This window comes from Rhinopithecus roxellana, chromosome 11 (assembly GCF_007565055.1).
Source record: "Rhinopithecus roxellana isolate Shanxi Qingling chromosome 11, ASM756505v1, whole genome shotgun sequence".
Classification (NCBI taxonomy): domain Eukaryota; kingdom Metazoa; phylum Chordata; class Mammalia; order Primates; family Cercopithecidae; genus Rhinopithecus; species Rhinopithecus roxellana.
In genome coordinates this window covers 28,357,077-28,382,005 of record NC_044559.1, presented here as the reverse complement: position 1 = coordinate 28,382,005, position 24,929 = coordinate 28,357,077, and the positions used below count along the sequence as shown (strand labels likewise).

General features: G+C 48.3%; 2 protein-coding genes across 3 annotated transcripts in view; one reads left to right on the top strand and one right to left on the bottom strand.

The window, feature by feature from the left end:
• The window catches only part of PFKP (phosphofructokinase, platelet), a 69,367-nt gene extending 61,699 nt beyond the window's left edge, over window positions 1-7,668 (top strand). For both annotated transcript variants that reach the window (XM_030940758.1, XM_030940759.1), the window contains 6 exons: window positions 758-922; window positions 3,304-3,365; window positions 4,126-4,237; window positions 5,385-5,484; window positions 6,589-6,691; window positions 7,322-7,668. In XM_030940758.1, coding sequence (XP_030796618.1) covers window positions 758-922; window positions 3,304-3,365; window positions 4,126-4,237; window positions 5,385-5,484; window positions 6,589-6,691; window positions 7,322-7,451 — 672 coding nt within the window. In that variant the 3' untranslated portion in view covers window positions 7,452-7,668. The remainder of the gene's footprint in view (window positions 1-757; window positions 923-3,303; window positions 3,366-4,125; window positions 4,238-5,384; window positions 5,485-6,588; window positions 6,692-7,321) is intronic.
• A 915-nt stretch (window positions 7,669-8,583) lies between these two features.
• Window positions 8,584-24,929, bottom strand: part of PITRM1 (pitrilysin metallopeptidase 1) — a 36,757-nt gene continuing 20,411 nt past the window's right edge. Inside the window, 13 exon segments of the mRNA XM_030940760.1 lie at window positions 8,584-8,981; window positions 9,080-9,182; window positions 9,744-9,889; window positions 11,528-11,653; window positions 14,317-14,429; window positions 15,158-15,232; window positions 16,478-16,598; window positions 18,019-18,119; window positions 18,520-18,685; window positions 18,937-19,013; window positions 19,121-19,241; window positions 20,514-20,646; window positions 22,436-22,552. Of these exon segments, the coding sequence (XP_030796620.1) occupies window positions 8,888-8,981; window positions 9,080-9,182; window positions 9,744-9,889; window positions 11,528-11,653; window positions 14,317-14,429; window positions 15,158-15,232; window positions 16,478-16,598; window positions 18,019-18,119; window positions 18,520-18,685; window positions 18,937-19,013; window positions 19,121-19,241; window positions 20,514-20,646; window positions 22,436-22,552 (1,493 nt within the window). The 3' untranslated portion in view covers window positions 8,584-8,887.

Sequence of the window (24,929 nt, the reverse complement as noted above, 5' to 3'; positions counted from 1 at the left end):
GAACAGATTGCAGGGTGTCGGGGTGGGAGCTGAGGCCCAAGCAGAGGCTTTGCAGAGTCCCAGGAGAGGGCACTGCAGCTTCGGAGTGGTGTGTGGGTGGGAAGGCGGCCGATGCATTTCTCTGCTGTTTTCCTCCCCGCTGAGTTTGGTTCCTCATGGAGGGCGGATGGCAGACATTTCGCTCTGGGACCTGATGCCTATGCATCCGAAAGACTTCCCCAGGTGCCTGGGTCTAAGAACCACCGTCTGCCTTTGAGTAGAGTTTCTACATACGTAACATTCACCGATGGATGGAAGATGGCCACAACTCTAAAATCACAGGGAGCTTTAGCAGAAGAAAATAGAATAGCACAGCTGTTCCCATGGACTAAGCTGGCAGGTGACAGCCCCCTAACTTCTCAGCTCACACCTAACGGTGTCCGTGTCCGGTGAAAGCTGCTTCAGCAGGGACAGTCAGAGAACAGCGTGGAGTGAGCTGGCTTGTGGGGTCGTCTTTTCAGTCTCCTCCTATGGGGCCTCCACCACAGGTCATGGAGGTCACCTCCAGGTGGCTGCTGCGGTGGGGCGGGGTGGGGGCATGTTCACACCCATTCCGAGGGCACATCCCGGCTGCTGCACACCCTTCACCTCTGCGATGCTGGGACTGCATGCTCAGGCGCAGTGGGGGGCCTTGCTGCACTCACTCATCGGGGAGCTCTGGAATGGTGGGTGTGCCCTGGCCCTGGGCTGGAGTGATTTATCTCTTCTCTGGGACCAGACCTGTGACCGCATCAAGCAGTCTGCCAGCGGAACCAAGCGGCGCGTGTTCATCATCGAGACCATGGGCGGCTACTGTGGCTACCTGGCCAACATGGGGGGCCTCGCGGCCGGAGCCGATGCTGCATACATTTTCGAAGAGCCCTTCGACATCAGGGATCTGCAGGTATGTGACCGGGCTGGCCTTGGGGGACCGTCCCCTTGGGATCCTCTCGGTGCTGCGGAGTGAAACATCGTGTGTAGGGTGATTTGCTTTTCGAGGGGGCATGGAGACGGAGGTGCTACCGAACACGCCACGCTTGATGCCCTTCGCATCGCCCAGGTGCCTCTCCCGAGTGTCAGGTGACGGCGGACGTGCCTGGTTGAGGACACCTTCTAGTCTCGTGTGTGAAACACAAGCTTGTTTTTTTGATGTAGTCTGTTGTGTAATGTTTTGTCACTTCTGTCACAAACGATTTGAGTGCCTCCACTGACAGTCACCACCCATGTCTGTGACTGGCTCTGAAGCTTGCTGCAGCTTCTTTTAAATCTTGAGGCCTCTGATGCTGCATCTGCCTCTAAACTGACACAGACACGGCCGTGGTTTCTTGGCATCTGTGGTCCTTTTAGGGAAGGGTGTCGCTGACCCCGGGGTCTGCCCCTGCTTCGATGGCACAGCAGAATCCAGGCCTGGACCCTGCAGTGTTCAAAGTTGCTAAACTCCATGCAGGATGACAGGCCTTGGCAGATAAAATGCAACTTGAACAATTGTCTTTATTTAGTTATATAAATAAATATATGTTATATATGGCTGTGTCACCCAGGCTGGAGTGCAGTGGCGCAATCTCGGCTCACTGCAACCTCCGACTCCCAGGTTCAAGCCATTCTCCTGCCTCAGCCTCCCGAGTAGTTGGGATTACAGGCGCCGCCACCATGCCCAACTAATTTTTGTATTTTTAGTAGAGATGGGGTTTCCATGTTGGTCAGGCTGGTCTTGAACTCCTGACCTCGTGATCTGCCCACCTCAGCCTCCCAAAATGTTGGGATTACAGGCGTGAGCCACCGTGCCCGGCACCATTGTCTTTTAAAAAGTTAGGATGTTACTTGTTTCTGAGCCAAATAGATCAAGTAAAAAGGGCCTTGGTGTTGTCGCTAATTATGTGACATGTGAATCACGAATTTCTTCACTGTGTCAAGTTAAATATTTGTGGAGTCATTCACTGCATCGCGATGTTTCTGTCAGCGTTGGGTCCCATAAGATGATAATGGAGCTGCCCTCAAACAGATGTACTGTTTTTTATCATTTATAAAAAGATTATATATATTAAAATATATATATATATATTTTTTTTTTTTTTTTACTGTGCTTTTCTACATCTAGACATGTTTAGATACACATTGCCTGCAGTATTCAGCAGTCCCAGACATTCAGGTTTGTGGCCAGGAACAACAGGTGTGCAGCAGGCCCTGCCTCCTAGGTTTGTGAGAGTTCACTGTAGGATGTTTGCACAAGGCTTAAGTCACCTAGCAATGCATTTCTCCAGAACATATCCCTCTGTTATGTGACTCATGACCGTATTTCAGAAATCTGTCCAAAGATCCTGCCTCACCAGCACTCAACATGGCAACGACTTAAGAAGAGAAATGATTTTTTGTTGCTGTTGTTGAGATGGAGTCTCGCTCTGTCACCCAGGCTGGAGTGCAGTGGCACAATCTCAGCTCACTGCAACTTCAGCCTCCTGGGTTCAAGTGATTCTCCTGCCTCAGCCTCCCAAGTAGGTGGGACTACAGCACCCGCCACCATGTCCGGCTAATTTTTGTATTTTTAGTAGAGGCGGGGTTTCACCATGTTGGCCAGGCTGGTATCAAACTCTTGACCTCAGGCAATCTACCCACCTTAGCCTCCTAAAGAGCTGGGATTACAGGAGTGAGCCACTGCGCCCAGCCTCCTACTTTGTGAAATTCTGCCGCCATGCCCAGTGACAGATTTGATTACATGTAAAAATCTCCATTTTCTTAGGATGAGTCATTAGAGAATTACCTCCCTCTTGTAATCCTCCCGAGATGATCTGATATAGGATGTTACTCTTTTCTAAGACAATCTTTGCCTTAAGAAATCTGTGTGTGAATGAGAGTCTACAAAATTCTTTGGTCAGACACTGTTCATCAGGCTGTCAGAGGAGATTCCATAGAGAGGCCACAGGTCGCTCTTTTTCCTCTGAGAGCGCCGAGCGAACATCGTCATGAAAATAAATAAGCAGCAATAGAGCCATGAATAGAGCACTAGGCCAGTCACGGAATTATCATCTTCAGAGGGACCCTGTTGATTCCGGAAGGCGTTTCTAGTGGCCACCGTGAGGGCTGCTCACCGTGCCCTGCGCTCGGCATTCATCGCTGCAGACATGCTCTCCCCACCTGGGAGAGGCTCTGAGACCTGAGCCGTGAGAGCTTGCAGCCTCCTTGGCCACGCTCACCACCACGCGTGTTTGGCACTTCCCTCCCTGCAGGGCCTGGCACACAGTAGGTGCTTAGCAGAAGTTTATTGTCTAACAAAATACTCTTTTCCAGTCCAATGTGGAGCACCTGACAGAGAAAATGAAGACCACCATCCAGAGGGGCCTTGTGCTCAGGTGAGTGAGAGACCAGGGCTGATGTTACGGTCACCGTCACACTGTGGTTCTTAGATTCTGGTCTGTGACTCTGGGCTGGATGAGTGGTAATTTCTTTGCCGCTGGAGTCACTACGCGCTGAGCAGATGCAGAAGAGAGTCGTGGTGCGTTGCTCTAAAGATTTGCCTGCATTTAGACAACTAAAATTTTTGCTTTAGAGTCTTACTCTTTTAGATATCTCGCAATCATTTCTCTAATTAGCACCTGATGTTTATGAAGGAAGAAGGAAATACAGTCATCCCTCTTAGCCTCAGGGAATGTGTCCCAAGACTCCAGTGGGTGCCTGAACCTGGGGATAGTACCCGCCCCCTGTATACATGAGGGGGTGGGTACTGATAACCATCTGATAACCAAGGCGGCTACTGAGTGATTCAGGGGCAGGAGGCACAGACAGCATAGAGACTCAGGGCACAGGGATGATTCACGTTCTGGGTGGGACAGAGCAAGACAGCATGAGATTTCATCACACAGAATGGTGTGCAATTTAAAACATTTATTTCTGGAATTTTCCATTTAATATTTGTGGCCCTCAGTTGACCACTTGACCATGGGTAACTGAAACTGTAGAAAGCCAAACCGTGAACTGGAGGGACTGGCGTTGATGTAGAATCACCGTAGGTCAGGGGACACGGGAGGCCAGCCTCCCAGGACCGTCTCCTCAAGCAGGGAGCCACGTGCCCACTGCACACTAAACAAAGTGGCTCCTTCCCGCTTGTTTCAGAAATGAGAGCTGCAGTGAAAACTACACCACCGACTTCATTTACCAGCTCTATTCGGAAGAGGGCAAAGGCGTGTTTGACTGCAGGAAGAACGTGCTGGGCCACATGCAGCAGGTAGGCCCGAGACTGCATGAGGGGCCCGCAAGGCCACTGTCGCGTGATTTTTAAAGATTAATGTCTTGTTGTTTCAGCCATTTTAGGGGAAAATGTATAAGTAAATTCCAAGATGATAAAAAACATCTTAACTTTTTTTTTTTTTTGAGACAGAGGCTTGCTCTGTTGCCCAGGCTGGAGTGCAGTGGCACGATCTTGGCTCACTCCAACCTCCACTTTCCAAGGTTCAAGAGATTCTCCTGCCTCAGCCTTCCGAGTAGATGGGAGTACAGGCGCGCACCATCATGCCCAACTAATTTTTGTATTTTCAGTAGAGATGGGGTTTCACCACGTTGTCCAGGCTGGTCTCAAACTCCTGACCTCAGCCTCCCAAAGACATCTAAACTTTTAAGTCATGCCAAACATCACCAGCTTTAGGATTCTTTTGTTGGTGAGGTTTGAGTAATGGGGATTTTAAGGGAGCTGTCAGCTTTCATGAAAACAGTGACACCCCCATTACTTGGAAATGCTTATTCAAATTAAACACTTCATCAAGTTAAAAACTGGAGCTTCCTAAGATTTAAAATGGATTATCAGACATGTAATATACTTGACACTTATCCCAAATCAGAATGAGCTGCATGCAGGCACACGCATGTCATGAGCTGAGCCTGGGACACAGCGGTCCAGCATTCCTAACTCGCACACACTGCTTCCTCACCGCCTCCTATTCTTTATACTTTTAAACCAGAGCCCGTGAATTTATTCCAGAGGGCTGATGAATCCCCTGAAATGATGAAATAGTAGGCATATCTGTGATTTTGTTGAAGAATCCACAACGGTTATCAGATTCTTAAAGCTGCGACCCATCCCCACCCCAGATGAGTTTATGAAATCCTGATTGAAGATTTTAAAATATTGGAGACTGTTAGTTGACTCGTTCCATTTATTAAAATCCTCCTCTTACTGGGGAGGGGGAACACTTGACACTTTTGCTTAACAGGCTGAGTTCAGGCTACAGGAATCATAGATTTTTTGTTCTGTTCCAGCTATCCATAAAGACCTGGAAATAAAAACATGAATTCTGTGAAATAGAAATCATCATTTCTATTGAACAGCAAAGTGTTACTGTATAACTGATATTTCATATGACTCTAACCACCAACAGGGTGGGGCACCCTCTCCATTTGATAGAAACTTTGGAACCAAAATCTCTGCCAGAGCTATGGAGTGGATCACTGCGAAACTCAAGGAGGCCCGGGGCAGAGGTAAGGGGTCCAGGGAGGGAGGCCGTCTGCCTTGGTGAAAATACTGTCCTATCAGGGAGAAGTAGGGTGATGGTTCCTTCTTCAGTCCAGAACTGAGCTGCGTGTGATGTTCTGACTCCTGCTGGTCTCTAAGTGTGGCTATTTAACCAACCTTGGATTCCTGGGATAAGGTCAGCTTGGGCATGGGTGACATGTTCTCTTTTATCACTGCTAGATTCAACCTGCAGTTCTTTCGTGCAGGCTTTTTGCTCTGGAGATCCTGAGCGTCGGCCCGCAGTTTCCCTCACAGTTTAAGTGGGGCCTATTTTTTGGATGTTTGCTAGGACAACCTCCTTGGAACTCCATCCAACAAAATTTGCAGTTGGCTGCTGAATGAATTGTTCATGTTTGTAGAACTATGCATGTTTTTCCTTAAATCAGTTTTGTAAGTTACATATTCTAACAAATCTTTAGATAAACTGAAAAGTTTTTAAAAACATGGTGTTTTTTAAAATACTCTTGTTAATGGTTCCAACATGGCTGGTCCCCACTCATTCCTGAGTGGCTATTTGTGCCAGCATCTTTCTCACCCCCACCCCCCCCAGCGTTCTTCGGTCATACCAGATGTGTGCTTTTATTAGGACAAACCATTATCACTGCCAATGTCCGACTTAGAAGAATGACGGTCTACAAAAAACAGTGATGTGAATAGTTCCAATCGGTTTGTCTTTTTGAAGAACTGATTCTACATCGATTTTCTTTTGCTATTTTAGCTATGGATGCTTCTTGCCTCTCTGTGTATTCGTGAGCATCAATTTCTTATTAGTGTTTTGTCGTAATTTAAGCTAATTTCCCTATTCTACTATTTAGTGAAAAATTCTCTCCACTGAGAGAAAAAACAAAAGCTGCTTTCCAGGAAGCCATCAGGATGATCCCACAAGAGCAGAGCTGCACAAGCCCAGGCCGGGCGCTGGCCACACTGCGCGGCTGTTCTCAGCCTCCCCTGGGCTTCCAGGCCATGTTCAGCATGGTTCCCAGGAATCTCACTTCTCATCTCGCCCCGTGATTCTGCTCCCCCACCTGCCCATGTGACAGGGTGTTAATCTTTTTTAAAATCTTTTATAGGAAAAAAATTTACCACTGATGATTCCGTTTGTGTGTTGGGAATAAGCAAAAGAAACGTTATTTTTCAACCTGTGGCAGAACTGAAAAAGCAAACGGATTTTGAGTAAGTCGGGGTCTTATTACCTTAGCAAACCCAGCCAATGTGAGTACAGGACAGGAGAATGGCCACTGCTGTTGCTTTCAGCAACTCATTCAGGGGTTTGAGGAACTAGCTTTTCTGAAGCTCAGTTAAAAAATACTAGGTCTTGGCCAGGCTGGTGGCTCATGCCTATAATCCCAGCACTTTGGGAGGCCTAGGTGGGTGGATCACAAGATCAAGAGATCGAGACCAGCCTGGCCCACATGGTGAAACCCAGTCTCTACTAAAAATACAAAAATTAGCCGGGCGTGGTGGCGCACACCTGTAGTCCCAGCTACTCAGGAGGCTGAGGCAAGAGAAATCGCTTGAACCTGGAAGGCAGAGGTTGCAGTGAGCTGAGATTGCACCACTGCTCTCCAGCCTGGGGACAGAGCAAGACTCCCTCTCAAAAACAACAACAACAAAAAACCACCACTAGGTGTTTGGGAAGAAGTTTTAAAAATATAAAAACACTGGTTTCATTTGACCCTGAAATTGGCTTTATCATCTAGTTGATTCAGCCGACCCTACAATCCCCGTGTTTCTGGCAAGACCACTCACTGTGCTGGCCATGGCATCTCCCAGCCTCACTGCTGTCCCCCCTTCCCTCCGCAGGCACAGGATTCCCAAAGAACAGTGGTGGCTCAAGCTGCGGCCCCTCATGAAAATCCTGGCCAAGTACAAGGCCAGCTACGACGTGTCAGACTCAGGCCAGCTAGAGCACGTGCAACCATGGAGCGTCTGACCCAGTCCTGCCTGCATGTGCCTGCAACCTGGACTCACCGTGGACCATCTGTTTTTGTAACATTTATTTATCAGCACTTTATGCAAGTATTATTGACATTAATACCTAATCAGCAAGCACCTGTCACCGTCCGTGTGCCCCGCCAGCTCCAGTGCGTGCTGTGGACCGTGTCTCATGCTTTCAGATGTGCGTATTAAACGTTTGCCTACAACTCCAACAGTCCTCGGTTTTAGTTTTTTAAGTAGATTATAAACCTCAATCTATGGGTGGCTACTAAAGGTTTTCTCAGCAGTTTTGTGGGCAAAGATTATAAAAATATTTTTATAGGGATCACTGAACTATGCACAAGTCATAAAAGGAGAACAAAGCCAGTAGTTTAAACATGGCGTTCCCCTTGGCCTGTGTACTTACCATTACATATTTGCCATGTGTCAGTTTCCATCCACAGCAGCAGGCCAGGACCCTGTGCCTCGACCACAGGCTCCTGCTCTCCTTAGAAAGTAAAAGAGAATACATGAATCTTATCTACTAGGCCTCTTGATTGCAATCCTAGCTGCATGTTAAAACCGCCAAGGTAGGGGTTTGAAAAATCTGATAGCCAGTTTCTCGTCCAGTCTGAGCCACGGTCCTCGCTGGGACCTAGGTTGGAACTCTCCAGATGACTCTTGCCAGAGTAGACATGGGTGCTGGGGTGACAGCTCTGCCGCCCTCACGGCCCCCCCCTCCTGTAGGGACAGCGTTTCTGCCTCTTAGTTCTAGTCTGCAGAAGACCACACTGTGCCTCAGAAACGGGGGTGGAGAGCTGTATTGGGGGAGAGGAGACGCCAGAAACAAGCTGTTTGGGAAATCAGAGTCCAACAGCCAAGAGCTGGCGTGGAGGCTTTCCTTTCTGGCTCTGTAAAGACAAAGCGAGCGCTTACTCACCCCAGCCCACCTGCTTCTCAGGACTGCTTCCATCCGGCCACCCCGTTGGACTTCCGTCTGTTAGGAGGACGCTCCCACAGGGCCTCGGTGTGATCGAGTTTCATGAGTCAGCACAGGCAGACATGGGACACCTTTGTGTACCTTTTCATTTTACTTGTTTTTTAGTAAAGGCCCTAAATGCTACTTAAAATAATGACTCAAGCAGAGGTTAAGTCAGAGTTGCCCTTTATTTTTAGATTCTTAAATAAATATTCTAGAACTAATGAGGTACAACAAGCCTTTCTGTCAGCAGAAAGTGAAAATTCTACGTGGTGCATCTTTGGCATTTCATGCATGACTGTTTCAGTGAACGTCTTCCTGGTCACTCTTAAGATTGACTTGCCAGTCAGTGGCAACACCTTAAGAATGACACAATATTCTTGGAAAAAGCAGTAGCATTTCTGACTTTTCATATTCAGCTCAGAGGCCGAGTTTCTCAGGGGCTCCTGCATAGTCGGGGGCACCAGGGCCGCTCATCTGATGATCCAGGATGGGTCCTTGGCGATTTTGGGGTTCTCGGGTCCGAGTATGGCCAGGCCATGCGTGCTCTTCCCAGTGCCCAGGTACCTGAGAGGAAGGCAGGTGAGGTCAGCCAGGACTGGCTTCTGCGTCAGTGCCGTTAAGGCCTCCAATCCCAGACGTTGTCTCCCCCGCTCCCCACTTACTTATCGCTCACGGCCAGGAGCTTGTCGTGGCTGACGGCGAAGAGCTGCTCCCTGTGGGCCTGCTTCATCTCATCTGAGAGGCCATACAAGAAGTGGTCCATTCCTAGAAGACAAACCATAGGCACGGTGGAGCCGCCGCCCAGGAGCTCGCAGTGGGCTGTGCACTCGTGTCCCAGAGGGGACAAATGCATCTGTTACTTCACATACGTGTTTCAACCACAGGGACGTGTCTAACAGCCCAGAGATCACACCCTGACCTCCAGCTCCCACGAGCCATGCTGACTCCTACCCAAGGCCTGCTTCTGCAGCGTGGACGCAGTCAGGGCCGCGTGAGGCTGATAATGCTGTGAGCAAAAGTGGCTCTACAGAGTAACGTGGCCAGGCCAGGTCCATGCCCATGTCGTCCTTCCACCCTAAGCCGTGGGTTGGCCCCACTGGGCCTCAGGTCAGTAAAACTGAAATGACAGGATGCACTCTTCTCGCCCGGATGTCGGGAAGCGTGTTTCCAAGGACAATGTTTAGGGTGTCAGATGTGGAAATCGTATCACAGGCAAGGATGGAGGCGCCAGAAGCTGGTGCTCCTGCCTGTGCACGAGAACTCAGAAAATAGCAACGTCATCTGTGAGGCTGTGGACTGAGATTCTCACTGTTATACTCACAATACCTTTGTCTGAAGGAGCGACAGGAGCATCTACGGTTGAGAAGACAGAAAGTTTGGCTTCGTCGATATCTTGCTGCGTGAATTTTCCAGACTTTGCCCAGTCAACAGCCTTTCCAAAAGATTGGAGCGTCTCTATTGTATTTGGGTCCCTAGGAAACCCAGAGAAATAAACAGGCAAACATTTTACCAATGGACAAGTTTATGACAAACCTGTGACTTAACAGTTCAACATCTTCTATGGGTAAACAGCTCTATTTTACACCTGATCTAGTCCAAACAGCCCACTGACAAATTGCTCAATTACCCTCAGTGGAAATTTAAATCCCATCACATAAGACTTTCAACACGTTCTCCCTCTTAAACAAGGTCTGTCTGCATAATGTCCTCCCCAGATTATTTAAATACACCTGTCTGTGACCTCATCAGGAGAGGAAAGATGTGGAGGGTGGGGGCAGGTCAAGATGACAAGGAAATTACAGAAGACTCACGTGGAAAAATTAAGCAAACAAAGGTTTTCCTTTCATCTCCCTTAAGGGCACACCCAGGGTAGTACAGGAATCTGCCTGAGGGGCCGATCCAGACTTCCCTTTGTGTAAATGGAAAGAGCCCAGTCCTCCCTTCACCCTGACTCAGAGCTGCAGAGGGGCTGTGAGCTGCTTCCCCATCCTTGTCTAGAAGAGTGGCTTCCAGGACAGCAAGGGGGGAGAACTAGGCAGGGTGGCAATGACTACCGACTTCTCTACCTACATGCCTGCCTGCCTGCCTGCCTACCTACCTACCTAATCTATCTCTGCATCCACGAGACAGGGTCTCACTCTGTCGCCCAGGTTGGCGTGCGGTGGCGCAATCTGCTCACTGCAGCTTCAACCTCCCTAGGCTCAAGGGATCCTCCCGCCTTAGCCTCCTGTAGCTAGGACCACAGGCACTTGCCACCACGCCTGGCCAGCTCCTTCTTAAAAAGTGTTATAATACATGTTCTCTTGGGCAGCAAAGCTATAGACAATTAAGAATTCATTGTTTTAGAGTAACGGTGTTATGTTTATGAAAGCTAACAGAACTGCATCCACATCAGGCACCTCCAACTGAAATGAGCTAAGAATGCTCTCAGGCTGTATCTCAGCCCCTCACCTGGGGCCTGTGTTCCAGGACCCCCAGAACAGGGTTGCAACCTCAGACAGCCACTATGGATACTGTGTTTTTTTCCTATGCCTATGAAAAAGTTTATAGATTAGGTGCAGCAAGATATTAACAAAATACAACAATTATACTGTAATAAAAGTTATGCTAAGTAAAACAAGGGTTCTGTGAACAGAAGCTCTTGGATACCCACAGTGTATCTGATGGCCTAGACGGCTACTGAGTGACCAACAGGCAGGTAGCGTAGACAGCGTCAGCTTTCATCCCACTGCTTAGAAGAATGGTGTACAATTTAAAACTTAGGAAGTGTTTATGCCTGGAACTTTCCATTTAATATTTTCAGACCGAGGGTGACTGTGGGTAGTAAACCGTGGAAAGCAAAACTATGGATGGAGGCACTACCGTGTTCTGCCAAAATATGCCGGCTTAAGCCAGGGTTTACTGAAGGCAGAATGCTTCCCGTTTAGGCTGCTGGCCCCAATCCTTGCACCAGAAAGGACATTGCTGGGTGTGGCTAAGTGCTCGCGAAGTGAAAAGTAGCACACAGTTGTCTAAAGTTCACTGCAGTAGAAGAAAATGACACTGATAATCATGAGTAGGAGACTAAAACACCATGTGCGTCCCAATGTGTGAACTAGAGCAAATCTCACCTGTAAGAGTAAAGGGTGAAAACCCCACTGTGGCTGAGTTTTGCGCCTCCACCGTAAGCGCCACCTTTTTCTCGAATTTCTGTATGCAGGAATTTAGCAGTCATCAAACGTGCAAGGATTTTAAGACTGAAATGAATGATGAAAAAATGCAAGTTATAAACACCATGGCTGATAAAAAGCATAGACAATGAAGTAATTATTGGATTACGTGAAAATGAAAATAAAATCAAGTTGTACAATAATGCCACATAAATTATGGTCCCATTTTTTTGGTCTTGTTTTTTAAGAGATGGGGTCCTGCTCTGTCGCCAGGCTGGAGTGCATAAGTGCAATCGCAGCTCACTGCAGCCTTGAACTCCTGGGCTCAAGGGATCCTCCCACCACAGTCTCCTGAGTAGCTAAGCCTACAGATGCGTGCCACCACGCCTGTTTTTACAGTTTTTGTAGAGGCAGGGTCTAGTTTTGTTGCCCAGGCTGGTCTTAAACACCTGGCTTCAAGGGATCCTCCTGCCTTCAAAGTGCTGGGCTTACAGGCATGAGATTTTCTTTTTAATTAACAAAAACTAAAAAGCACAAGGAAACACAATTTTCAAGCAGTTGGCTTGGATTACAGGGTTGAAGGGAGTGGTGGTGGGGAGGGAATCTTAACACTTCCAGCACCGCACTGCTTAACTTGTTCCAATGCATATGTGGCATTTTTAAAATCTGGTGAAGTAGAAAGAGGTAATTTCTATTGTAAAGGCAAATGTGCAAATGAACATTTATTTAAATGTCTCACATCAGAATATGGAAAAAAAAGGAAACTGAAGTCAAACTCTTTGAGTATAGGAATCCCTTAAGAAAACACACACTCTCCGATAAAGCACATTTCTAGGAACGGGGCTGATCTCCTCTGCCTTCCACTGCGAATGGTGACATCACATTCTAGATGATTCTAGAACACATCCACCTCCGACAGAAGGCAGGGCAGACAATGATGGTAGCGTCTGCAGCAAAGACACAGGCTCCTTAAAGACGCCCATGGCGAGATCAGCCCCAGGTCACCACTTCCACAGATCTGCCATTTCCTAAAGCAGATGAAGGGAGTCAAATAGGCCAGGTGGGCAATCAAGGAAGGAGTGGGCGTGTTCCCAGGGGCTGTGCTGGGAGAAGTCACGACCATCTCGTGTGGGCCTCCAGGAGAAACCCAGCACCACTCGGGTGGCTGGGGCGCCGTCAGTTGGGACCAGGGAGGTTGGAGCCAGACCCTGGGGGACGGAGCCTCTACAAGCACCAGCAGGGATGGCGTTCCATCCATCCATGCATCCTCCTTCTTGAGAAATTTCTATTACTTGTATATTTAAAACACATGCTCACTGTTGAATGATTATAAAATACGAAAAACAAGGAATAAAAGATCTAGGATCCCCCTGGCCCAGGGGGAACCTCCACATTTTGAGTGTTTTCTGTCTACATTTTCCTATTGGATGGTGGAAACAGACACCACTCTTCTGCTGGCACAGCAGATAGATCTGTTTATCTTCTACAAATACAGAAATAAATGAACAAAAGAGCTGACCACATACCTCTTTTCTACAGAGGAGCTCTTTCTGGGCCCCCACTGCAGCCCCACATTTCCTCCTGCCTGGCTACACACCTCCCCATCTGTGGCCCTGCTGTGACACACATGCACCCTGGAGGCCTGGCTCCTTCTAGATTGCCCAGGCCTAAGCCTGCCTTCCTCTCTCTACCACTCGGGTGGCTGGGGCGCCATCATTTGGGACCAGCGAGGTTGGAGCCAGACCCTGGGGGTCTCCTCCTTGGTTTAGTCCCTCATGGGGGTAGCTGCCTGGGACAAGGATACAGGAAGTGAATTTCCAGGATATAACATGTTTGCACAGATCTGTGTCATCCACACCCAACTGATGGGTCCCCAAAGGTGCATGTCTGTGGGTCTGTCCGCCTGGTCTGGCCAGTTTCCACAGATGGGATGAATGCAGCTGAGGGGCAGCCACACTTCAGAAGAAGGGGCTGGAAGGCCAGTCCGTAGGCAGCAAACTCCCTCGCCCCACGCCACTCTGACCCTCACTCTCGGCCTGACCTCACTCTCAGCCTGACCTCACTCTGGCTGTGGCTTCGGCCGCTCAACCCAGGGCCTCCTTCCCTGAGCTTCTGACTTGTGTGAGGAGACAGGGGAGGCAAACTCCTCAGAGGGACTGTGAGGCGGCCTCCGGCCCTGCCATCTGGAGGGCTCTGCAGGACCACTTGGTTTCTCCCCACCGCCCTGTCCCTCTGTGGCCCCGGGTCAGGCCCTACCCACCCACCCACAGTCTGGCTCATGAGGTTCTCCTGCAGCCCCCATGCCTGCCTGGGTCACCTCCCACTCTCCCTTGCGGCTTCGTGTCTTGATCTGCCTTTGCTGTCGTTCCATGCATCTGTCCTCACGAAGGTTTCATCTACCACGTTTATCAGAGGTCTCAGCCTAAATTCATTCAATTTTTACCTAGAGATGAGATGAGTACATGGGGCATTTTGAAAGGAGTCTGTGTTTAGGGTCATAGATATCTGTTTTGTTTATAGGACTCAATAATAGAAATTGTTTACAAAAATGGCTCTAAGGCTGGGCCTTTGTTCATCAAGACTCTGCTGTTTAAAGAGGGCCGCTCATAGACTCACATAGCCCCAGGTCCAACACTCAGAGTCAGCGCAGACTTTTCCTGTGCTAAAACGTGCCCTGTGAACTCGAACAGGCTTGACAAGCTGCTTCTGTAAGGCTCAGGCCTGAGAGGTCCTGACCTCCACCCTCCTACCTGGCATGATCTGGGTCCGTGTAGGGGACAGTTCGGATGCATTCGCCCACATAATTCACCGGGAAGGGCATCAGGAAGTGAGTCTTCATCTGCCAGGGCTTGAAGGTGGGTTCCTGAGGGACAACGTGTGGTCAGAGGCGGCCGTGCTGCCATGCACCACCCACGATGCTGGGACTGGACCCATCTCAGGGGTCCCATCTCCATGACAGTCTGCAGCCAGGTGCTGGGACGCAAGAGCAAGGCACTGCAGTTACGTCGCTCCACACTATTTCTCACTGTAAAACTGACATGAAGTCTTCCAATCTTAACGTGATGCTTTAAAGTATACTGTTCAATTAAAAACATTTCATTCTACACCACTTATAGTTACATATTTATATTTCATATCATATTATACCACAGGAATACGTTAAATCACTCTCCTCCACAAGGAACCAAACCAAACAGCATCAGCACCAGGCTGAGTGGGGAAAGGGTCTGTCAGGCTGCCCCACTGGAGTCGGCTTGGCTCAGGAGCTATGTTCCAAGGAGGGCGAGTTGCCCAGGAGGAGACCGCCCGGAGCAGTAGCCCTCTTCCTGGGCACAGGGAAGATGCACCCCGCACCAGGGCCCGCACCTCCTTGGCACAGGAGGACACACTCCCACCAGGGCCTTCACTCGGCACTGTCTCAGAGAGAAAAGGCTCAGGATGGCACTGACGAAGGATGCACTGAACTCGCAAGTCTAGGGACACGCCAGCCCCACGGACAGGCGGACGGAGGAACGTTCACCATCAGCGGCAGACACAGCCGTGGAGGGAAGCACCCACCTGCTGGGAACCCAGATCGCCTGTGCTTCTTACCATGACCAGCTTCCTAATGATCTGGGAGCCGTGGAGAACGGGGGCATCTCCACCAGAGCTGCTGGGCACAGGTTTCTGAAAATCAAGTTTCCAAGAGAAAAGACAAAAATTCAGAACTCACTTGAAATATATAAGAAGGAACAGAGTTTATAAAATTCACAGAGCTAATAACAAGTGTTAGGGCAGACTTGTTTAAGTGTTTTAAATAATAAACGCTTAAAAAAAAAGGATAGAAAATAAAAATAGGCTGGGCACAGTGGCTCATGCCTAGAATGCCAGCACTTTGGAGGCTGAGGTGGGAGAACTGCTTGAGTCCAGGAGTTTGAGACCAGCCTGGGCAATGTAGTAAGCCCCCATCTCAACAAAAAATTTTTAAAAATTAGCTGGGCACAGTGGTGCACACCTATAGCCCCAGCCACTTGGGAGGCTGAGACTGGAGGATCACTTGAGCCCAGGTCATGGCTGCAGCTAGTTGTAATGGCACCACTGCACTCCAGCCTGGGTGCCAGAGTGAGACCCTGTCTCAAAATAACAAAAACTAAAAAAAAAAGTGAATAAAAGAAATTAAGAAAATTTTAAAATAAATTTTCAGACAGTCAAAAGGTAGCCTTGTTATACAGTACAATGAAAATATTTTAAGCTTTCTTTCTGCACTTTCTTGTCATTAATCTGTGAAATCAAGAGGACACATAAAGTGAAAGCGCTGCAGGCAGAGGGGCCTGGAGCAGCAGGAGGCCACCTCCCATGGGCTTCACTCCCAGAGGCCAGACACCACACCTAGAACTGAACCAGGGATACGGAGACACCAAAGGAGAAGACGTGAGCGCCAACCTCCTCCACTGAGGAGCATGGCTTCTCTACTGACATCCATGAACTAGACTACAATTCTCTTTGTAAGTTAATCAAATTTACTAAATTAGTTATCACCATCATCACTGTTCTATGTCTAATCCATGGATTCATGAGTCATAGAAACAGCAGTAAAGCAGCCTTCTTCAGGCCATGGTTTTGGGCCATTCTTATGCCAGCATATCCCAGTCGAAGTCTGTTTTCCTACCAGACTACTTACTCACTGCAAGGCACAGAAGTGAGTGCAGCATCTAAGGCCACACCGCAGAGTCTGAACTCACTTAACTGGGCCAACACTGGACAAGATATTTAATCCTCCTGAACCTTAGTTTCTTCATCTGCGTAACGGGGGATATGAACCCCGACACGCTGGACTGTTCTGAGAATTGAGTTAATACGTGTAAAACACGACAGCTGTTCCTGGCACCTGCCAGGCGCTCAGCGGGCGCCAGCACCACCATCAGTGCATACCTCGACCGTGTGTGGGCGCACAGGCCTCCGTTCCTTCTTACTCCGACCGATGCTTCTAAGGAAGTCTTCGACCACCTTTTCTGTCTGAGACATCTGCTGAGGAGTCGCATTCACTGAACACCTGTTTTAAAAATTACGTATACATAAAACCACTGTTAGAAAAAACAGTTTTAGTAATTCATCACATTTTGTATAATAACTCAATAATGTTGGTTTTATAGAAAATCATGTTCAAAGTGTTAAAAGAAACAGTAGCCAAATGTGGAAATACCACAGCCGCCTCCCTGCTCTGCAGTGCTTCAGGTTATCAAGAGACTTCTGCACAGTTCAGTGTGGCAGCTAATGAAGCCGTCCAGAGGCAGAGCCTGAGACCCTAAACTCTTGTTCTTCCGAAGAGCAAAGACAATACAGAGACTACTAAGATCTGCTAACCATGCCTTCGGAATTACACTATCAAAACACTGACAACTTTTAAAATTACTGTCCAGAAGTCATCAATTTGAAAACGTGAACTGGTTGTTAAAGCAGAACATTATAAAGTGCAAAAAATTACCATGCTCTCAAAGTTATATGAAAACAGAACTCTCCCAAATTCTACAGAATTACAAATACTACTATCATATGAAATCTACTTGAACTCTAGTGTATTGACAGAGTGTATATTTTTTCCTTTTGGCTGTAAATCCTAAACTTACTCTAGTTAAAGTAACAGCAGGTACCACTATATTAATACTAACTATATCCCAGGCATGTATGCTGCCTTGCAGATATTCTTTTATTCCTTAAAATAAACCTGCAAAGGAAGGTTTTATGGAGGAGGAAGCAGAAGACCCCAGTGGGTCAGCTGCCCAGGACCTCCTAGGTGCAAGCGTGAGTGCTGGCCTGGCACCAGAAGCCAGGCCAGCCTGAGCCCAATGCCAAGAGCCCCTGATCGCCAGGCTTCACCTCTGCCCACCCACAGACCGCCCTGTAGAATCTGCCAGGGATTCGCAAGACATGACTGGGAAAAGGCATCAGGACTCTTGTGAAGAAGGACAGGTGACTTCAGCAAACATTTTCTTGTTAAGTACTGACGAATACATCAATGTCACTGACAATAAGATGCTGAAAATAAAACTGTCAATCATTTTTAAACTTCATTCATGCTCACACACCTGAGGGTACATAAGGCCAACTGCAGGTATAGGACTGAGCTGCCAGATATTTCCTCAAAGCATCACAGAATTATGTAAGAAACTGTACTTTTACTCTGACCTTCGGCAAGCTCACCCTTACGGATATCTCAGTTACAGACCATTTGCTTTTGGAAGCAACATAACTACTGCTCTCAACCTATTTGCACTTCTAGAACAAAATTAGCCTGCTTTCTTCCCCATCTCCTACAACTTTTAATAAGCTTCAACTATTTTTTTCTTAGCTTATTAGAACACTTGACAACTACAATAAATTCTGTAACCTTTACCTTTACAAGTAAAAAATACCTAAAAATTATGCTTAATAGAATGAATCATAAAATATTTAGAAACAAATCACAAATGCACCTCATATTATCACAATTTAACAGGTGTTTCTTGATACGCGGCAGCTTCCTCAGGATAGGTTTGATGTCTGTCATTTCTGCAATCCTCTTCATCAGTCGCACCTGAGCCAGAGAAAGCTCGCTCATAGAGAGGCAGAGGCCACGACAGACCCAGAGGAAGCTCGCTCAGAGGCAGAGGCCATGACAGACCCAGAGGAAGCTCGCTCAGAGAGAGGGAGGCAGAGGCCACGACAGACCCGCTCACTCTGAACCAAGCACCCGTGACATCAGAACCCTGCTTCGGCAGGGGTTATGTGTGCGAGTGTGTGGCTTGAGGGCTGGAACTGGGGTGCAGGGTGGTACAAAGAGGAAGATGAGTTAAAACCAACCAATTCTTCCCCATATTTGGTCAGTTAGAAAGTTAGCATTTCTGGGACATAAGTTAATGTATTCCCAAAGAAATCAGTAACTCTGGAATATGTGGCTAAACCAGAATAACAGAGGTTCCTTCCAAGCTTCTTACCTGATCCATCCCGCTGAAGGTCTCCTGCAGGTCCCCTGCAGGTGTGAGGGTCCGGCCTGCCCTGATGGACGCGTACAGGTGTCCAGAGTCGGGAATTCCATTGGCGAGCTCCTGGGCGGTCATCTTCACCAGCACCTTGAAGTGCTCCTCTTCTTCAAAACACGGGCTATGGAAAAAGGAGAAGAAGAAATTCCTCGAGACCCATTCATCACGTCTCTTCAATATCATGGAAAGTTGATTAAGTATAAGTTTGCAGACTACTTTAATGACCAAAGAAATTTTGTAAGTCCATATGAACTACAAATAAAAGTCAGACTTGCAAATCAACAACACACACAAGTAAGACTATTTTAAAGTACTTCAAATGAAGATCTCTAGTACACCCCAAGAATGGACAACTCTTGCCAATAAAGTTACTTGTTAAATATTTCACTCCACAGATGCATCATGTCTGGCAGGTTTCGATCCAGGCAGAGAGAGGAGAAAAGCACACCCTGAACCAAAGAAAACACAGAAGAAAGGAATTAGGGTCGAATCAAACAGTGACAGACACTGGAGAAAAGCTTCCCACCGCAGCTGTCATCTGACGGTCACAGGCTACCTGCTCGTAGGTGTCCATGTGCGAGTCGTCCGGGAGCACGTGGGGAGAAGCGCTCATCCCACCGGTCTTCAGTTCTATCTGCTGAGCCTGCTTCCGGTAGTCAAGAAGGCCGCAGCCCAGCCTGACACAGCAGAGCACAGCCCCGATTACAAGGCAGTCCTTACCGAATCATTTTTAAAACCGTGCATCTTGAATCACAAGTTGCTGCCATTAATTAACTGCAGCTTTGCCAACCTCTTCACAGTTCGAAGGTCATCAAGCCCTCTAGAGTTCACGCGTCCCCTCCCCCAGGGAAGACACCCGTTTCCCCCGCCTGGGAAGTCAGCGTCCAGAGGTACAAGACACTTGGGTGGCCAGTGTCTGCACTCTAAACAACATTCTAAAATATGCATTTCCAGTTGTAAGCTTTTCAATAAATGTTTTATGAGTACTCCCTACTCTCTTCGCCCAGATCACTGTGATACATGCTTCCTTTGCTCAAATGTCTGATAGCCTGGGCGAGGGAGTCCAAAGGCTAAAGACTTTTTAAATTTTTAAGAAAAGTACTTTCCTCTCAGCACTCATGCTTGTGAAAGAAACATTCACAGTGACAGTGCTAATGCCAGAAATAACTGAGTCAAGGGAATGACCATGAGGTGTTTTCTAAACGGCTACAAAAGGATGAACAGTGGCAGCTATATTTAAAAGAAAAGCAGGGAACTTTCAAAACCATGAAGACATTTTTCCATCTCAGTGGACCCTCAGCCAGGGTGCAGAAGGTGTCACAGCCATGTAGCTTTCTGCAGCACGCAGACAACTTCAATCTCCACAAAGGGAAGACCTCAGGTGCATGTTAGGTTGGGCAGTGGTCTCTGAAGCTGGCTGCAGGGTTCCGTGTCGCCCTATTATCCTGGATAGGAACGGGAGCCCACAGCCCTGTCTACTGCTTGTCCTGCAACCTCGGCCACAGCAGAGCTGGGCAAAAGGTCAAGTGTTGATGTGGGTACTCGTGTGTGTGTTCCCAGACCTGTGCACACCCCACCTAGGGAGGATGCCAGCAACTACAGGTCAGCTCGGAGGAGGAGCAACGCGGGCAGCAGGCACATCCAATTACTCACACTTCCGGATTAAACCATCAGTCCTTTCCAAAGCTTCACAGATTCACATGTTAAGATAGACATCTCTAAGTATATCCTTACATTATACCGTAGATTCATAAATATTTCAATGTAATATAGTAAGAAAATGTTACTTTCATAAAAAATTCTAAACCAATATGTTGTACACCATACTCACACACTAACATTGTAAGCTGTGATTCACTGAAGGTAATTCCTACTGATGCATTAGAACAACAGATATGCACACAAAGCAGATGTTAGTAAGACACACAAGGGTGTGTTGCGACTCGTACTTGGTGAGGACGCTGCAGAAGAGGGGCACATAGGGCCTCAGCTCCTCGGGGAGTGTGTTCAGGCTGGAGAAGGCCCGGAAATACACCATGCCATTGGTGGGCTGGGCGCAGTACTGAACAGGGATATCTCCAGCTAGAAAAACAAAAAGGATTTCATTTTTATTGTTGCCAGTAAAATTTTAACCACTTATAATATTTAAAAAACACTATTTATTACTTTTCAAGCATGGAGGTTTAAGACTTGTACTAGAGTTTACATAAACCTCCCTATTGTATTTTCATGATAAAAAACTGGAACTGTCTTCAATAGTAAAGCAACCCACGCTCTCCAAGGAAAGGGAAAGGAAGGACGGAACCACGACCTTCTGGTCTCATAACTGCAAGTTCCAGTTACCCAACCTCTCCCCGTTAACCAGAGAGAACTCCAACCAGGTGCCCCCAAGAACCCCGGGCCCATGTCGCACCCGTCCTCAGTGCTGCTCATCTTTCCCAACAGGCCCTGCCACCTTCTGGCCCCACAACAAAAGGCTGTCCCAGGGCCCCAAACAAGGCTCCTGGTGTCCCCCACCCACTCTTTCTGACCTCTTGAGGGGTGGGCTGGGCATTCAGCTTCATACATAGGTCCCTACCTAGCAGAGCGCCCTAGACCAGCGGAGGGACCAAGGCACAGAAGGATGACTGATTTATTCTCACTCTTAGCGAACACTTAATGAGATTCAGACAAAAACTGCCAGGGTTAACAGATCAGAGGGATGTCAGCCTCGATTTCCACTCACATGCGCGCGTGCACACGAAAATAAAGAGGATATAAACACGACAAGCGCTGTCAGAAGACAAAAGGCGGGCTGGAGACGCTTCACAGGACTCAGGGATGCCCAGGGTGAAATCCCATCCCCGTCCTCGAGGTGCAAGTGAGAGCTGCTGCCCTCAGCTCAGTCACGTCCAGCCACACCTGCTGGTAAGCTCAGCATCAACATCGTCCCAGGTGAGGTTACCCCAAAGACGCCTCTCCAGCTACCAGCCAGGAGCGAGAGAGAAAGGAGGCACCCTGAGAACTCAAAAGCAGTGACAGACCATGGAACAAAAAGTACCACAGAATGAAAGGTGCCACGGAACGAAACATGTCATGGAACAAAACGTGTCACAGAATGAAATGCCAGGACACAGCAGGGGGATAAACTTGGCCTCCAACTCCCTTTCAACTCAACACCCACCTTTCCGGGGGATCTCATCCCTCTGCTTCCTCCATGCTGATGGCAGGGTAAACAGTTGGGACAAAGGGCTCTGAGGATGCCTCTATTTTTTTTTTTTTTTTGAGACGGAGTCTTGCTCTGTCACCCAGGCTGGAGTGCAGTGGCGCGATCTCGGCTCACTGTAAGCTCCGCCTCCCGGGTTTAAGCCATTCTCCTGCCTCAGCCTCCCGAGTAGCTGGGACTACAGGCGCCCGCCATCTCGCCCAGCTAATTTTTTGTATTTTTTAGTAGAGACGGGGTTTCACCTTGTTAGCCAGGATGGTCTCGATCTCCTGACCTCGTGATCCACCCGTCTCGGCCTCCCAAAGTGCTGGGATTACAGGCTTGAGCCACCGCGCCCGGCCGGATGCCTCTATTTTTTAAACTGCACTTAATACAGTCACAGCATAACCCAAATCCTCATTTGATTCTAGAAGCAGGAAATCAGAGCGCCCTATCAAACCCCTCTCAGGAACACACACAGGTTCTTAACTGAGTGAATGGGTCTATCACCACCAAGAGTTAGGAACAAGGTAGAAGACACGTATACGGCAAGACTGTGAATGCACAGGGCTGCTCAAGTGTTTCAGGGAAAACCTCCAAGACGTGATTCTACTGCTTCTGTGAGGAGTGATATTTAATTTCCCCAAGGACCCCGAGACCCGGGAAAAGCGTAGTGTTCACAGTGACCTGTCAGGACCACGTCCAACTCTGTGACAGGTATGGTGGGCTCAATATCTGAAACTTTCAACGCTGGCAGACAAGAGGCATCTTGAGGTTTGCTTTGTTGAGTCCGTAATTCTAAACCTAAAAAAGAAACAAGAAAAAGGAATATTCAGGGCCATAATTAAAAGGATTGATGCAACTTATCTCCTATGTTATCTTACATCCAGAATTAGCCGTCCATGCCAAGAGTGAGGAGTACAGGAGCACTATGGTTTGCAAAATATCTCCTATTTCCAGGCTGACCAGATTTAGATGCACTAATAACCTCCTTAGTGGGTAGCCCTTTTCCTAATTCTCATTTTCAATTACTGAACAGTTCTGCTGGGGAGTGGTGGTTTGCTCAAGAAGCTTCTCCTGCACCCCTCCAAAGTTTACATTAAGTAGATTCAACTTGTTTTCAGAGTTTTCAAACCACTTCTTGTTGGACTGACATTTAGTGATCTTTATACTTTTTTGAGACAGGGCCTGGCTCTGTCACCCAGGCTGGAGTACAGTGGCACCATCTCAGCTCACTGCAGCCTCTGCCTCCTGGGCTCAAGTGATCCTCCCGCCCTAGCCTCGTGACTAATTTTTTTTGTTGTTTTTTTTTGTAGAGACGAGGTTTTGCCATGTTGCCCAGGCTATCTCAAACTCCTGACCTCAAGTGATCCTCCCACCTTGGCCTCCCAAAGTGCTGGGATTCCAGGCATGAGTCACCGCACCTGGCCCTATACTCGTTTTCTGTTGTTTCATTTTCACTAATTTCAACAAAAGACTTACACAATCACATAAATCACACAAATTACAGTGGTGCTTAGAAAGACACTTCCTGGGCCTGACAGTCCATTCATCCATGAGGGAGGCAGCACCTTTACAGCAGACCCCTCCACCGAGCCACAGCCTATGCGGAAGATCCTAAGACCCAGGCGTGCCCCCCGCCCTGATGGCCATCAGTGGAGTGGCTTCCCAGTGCTACACCGGGCCAAGCACGTACACGAGTGCATGATTCCACGGCTCCCAGGGAGGGCTGTGCCGAGTTCCCGCTTTAACTCAGTCCCCGCAGACAGCACTCCTGGTGCCTGCTGGGCCGACCTCCCCCCGTTCCATTTCCACCTTCTGAAGTACCCCGAGAGCGTGGCACGCACTCAGACACAGGACCTTGGGGCACAGTGAGTATCTCAGGCAGTGTCGCCCCTCCACAGGTGCCCCACCGTGGGCTCCAGCCCTTCCGCCCACCTCTGGAGCTGCAACTGCCATCAACAACCACCCCTGCTCCCAGAGGCATCTGGAGCCCAGGCTCCCAGTGGCAAGGAGCTCAGACCCGGGCTCTGCAGGCTTCCCCTGCCGGCTCGCCACCTACCTAACATCTTGACTTTCCCGACCTCATGCCACTCGGAGGTTTTGTAATCTGTGGCTTTGCCAGGAAGCTCCCTCCTGCCTCTTCCCTTCCCCGGCCTTCCCCGTGGTTCCTGGGCCCACCTGCACTAGAGCACGCCACAGCTACCCTGACATCCCAGAGCTCCTTCTCTGAACACACTCACTCACAGTGGGTAGAAAAAGCCTCCGGCACCTTCTCTTCTGTTTCCTTTCAGCACATCACACACTCCCTGATGGTGGAGGCTTTACCCTTCACAGTGCTTAAGACACACACAAGACCAGAAATCAGAAGATTCAAGCTTTTACTAGTTTCCCATTCACCTTTTCTGCATTGCTGTTCTCTACAGATTGGCTTTTAATTCAGAATCCTAACACTGCCGTGCACACTTGAAGACTTCCTGACCTGAAATAACCATTCAATGCACTAGCACTGTGCCCTCCTCTAAAGGAGCTCTACAGTGAGTGTGTAAAGGAGAACTCTGTAGTGTGAGCACTGCTCATTAACCTACTGGTTTGGACTACAGTGTACTGGGTTTTCTTAAAGCACAGCTCTGAGGTCAGGCCAACGAATCTGAAGTAATTTAGGAAACGTACAACCTGTTGCCTACTCATGGAATTATCTTGTGTACTCACGAATAACTAGTTAAAAGTGGGAAGATTGGAGCTTGTCAATTATCACAAAACAGAGCTTAAAAAAAAAGACTAAGGTTCAAAGAAAAAACAGCTTAAAACAGTTGTCTCTAAACAAGAATTCAGATAGAAAGAATAAGAACAGATTACAAGTTGACATTAATTTTTCTTTTACTACATGATATAACTTCAACCTTAGCATGATCAAAATGAAGTCACTTACACTGCACCTAACGTCCACTCTTACCTCCTGACAAGCCTGACAATTTCTCACAGAATCCCAGCCCAACTAGCTTTTTTTTTTTTTTTTTTGAGGCAGAGCCTCGCTGTCACCCGGGCTGGAGTGCAGTGGCATGATCTTGTCTCGCTGCAAGCTCTGCCTCCCGGGTTCACGCCATTCTCCTGCCTCAGCCTCCCAAGTAGCTGGGACTACAGGTGCCTGCCACCACGCCCGGCTCATTTTTTGTATTTT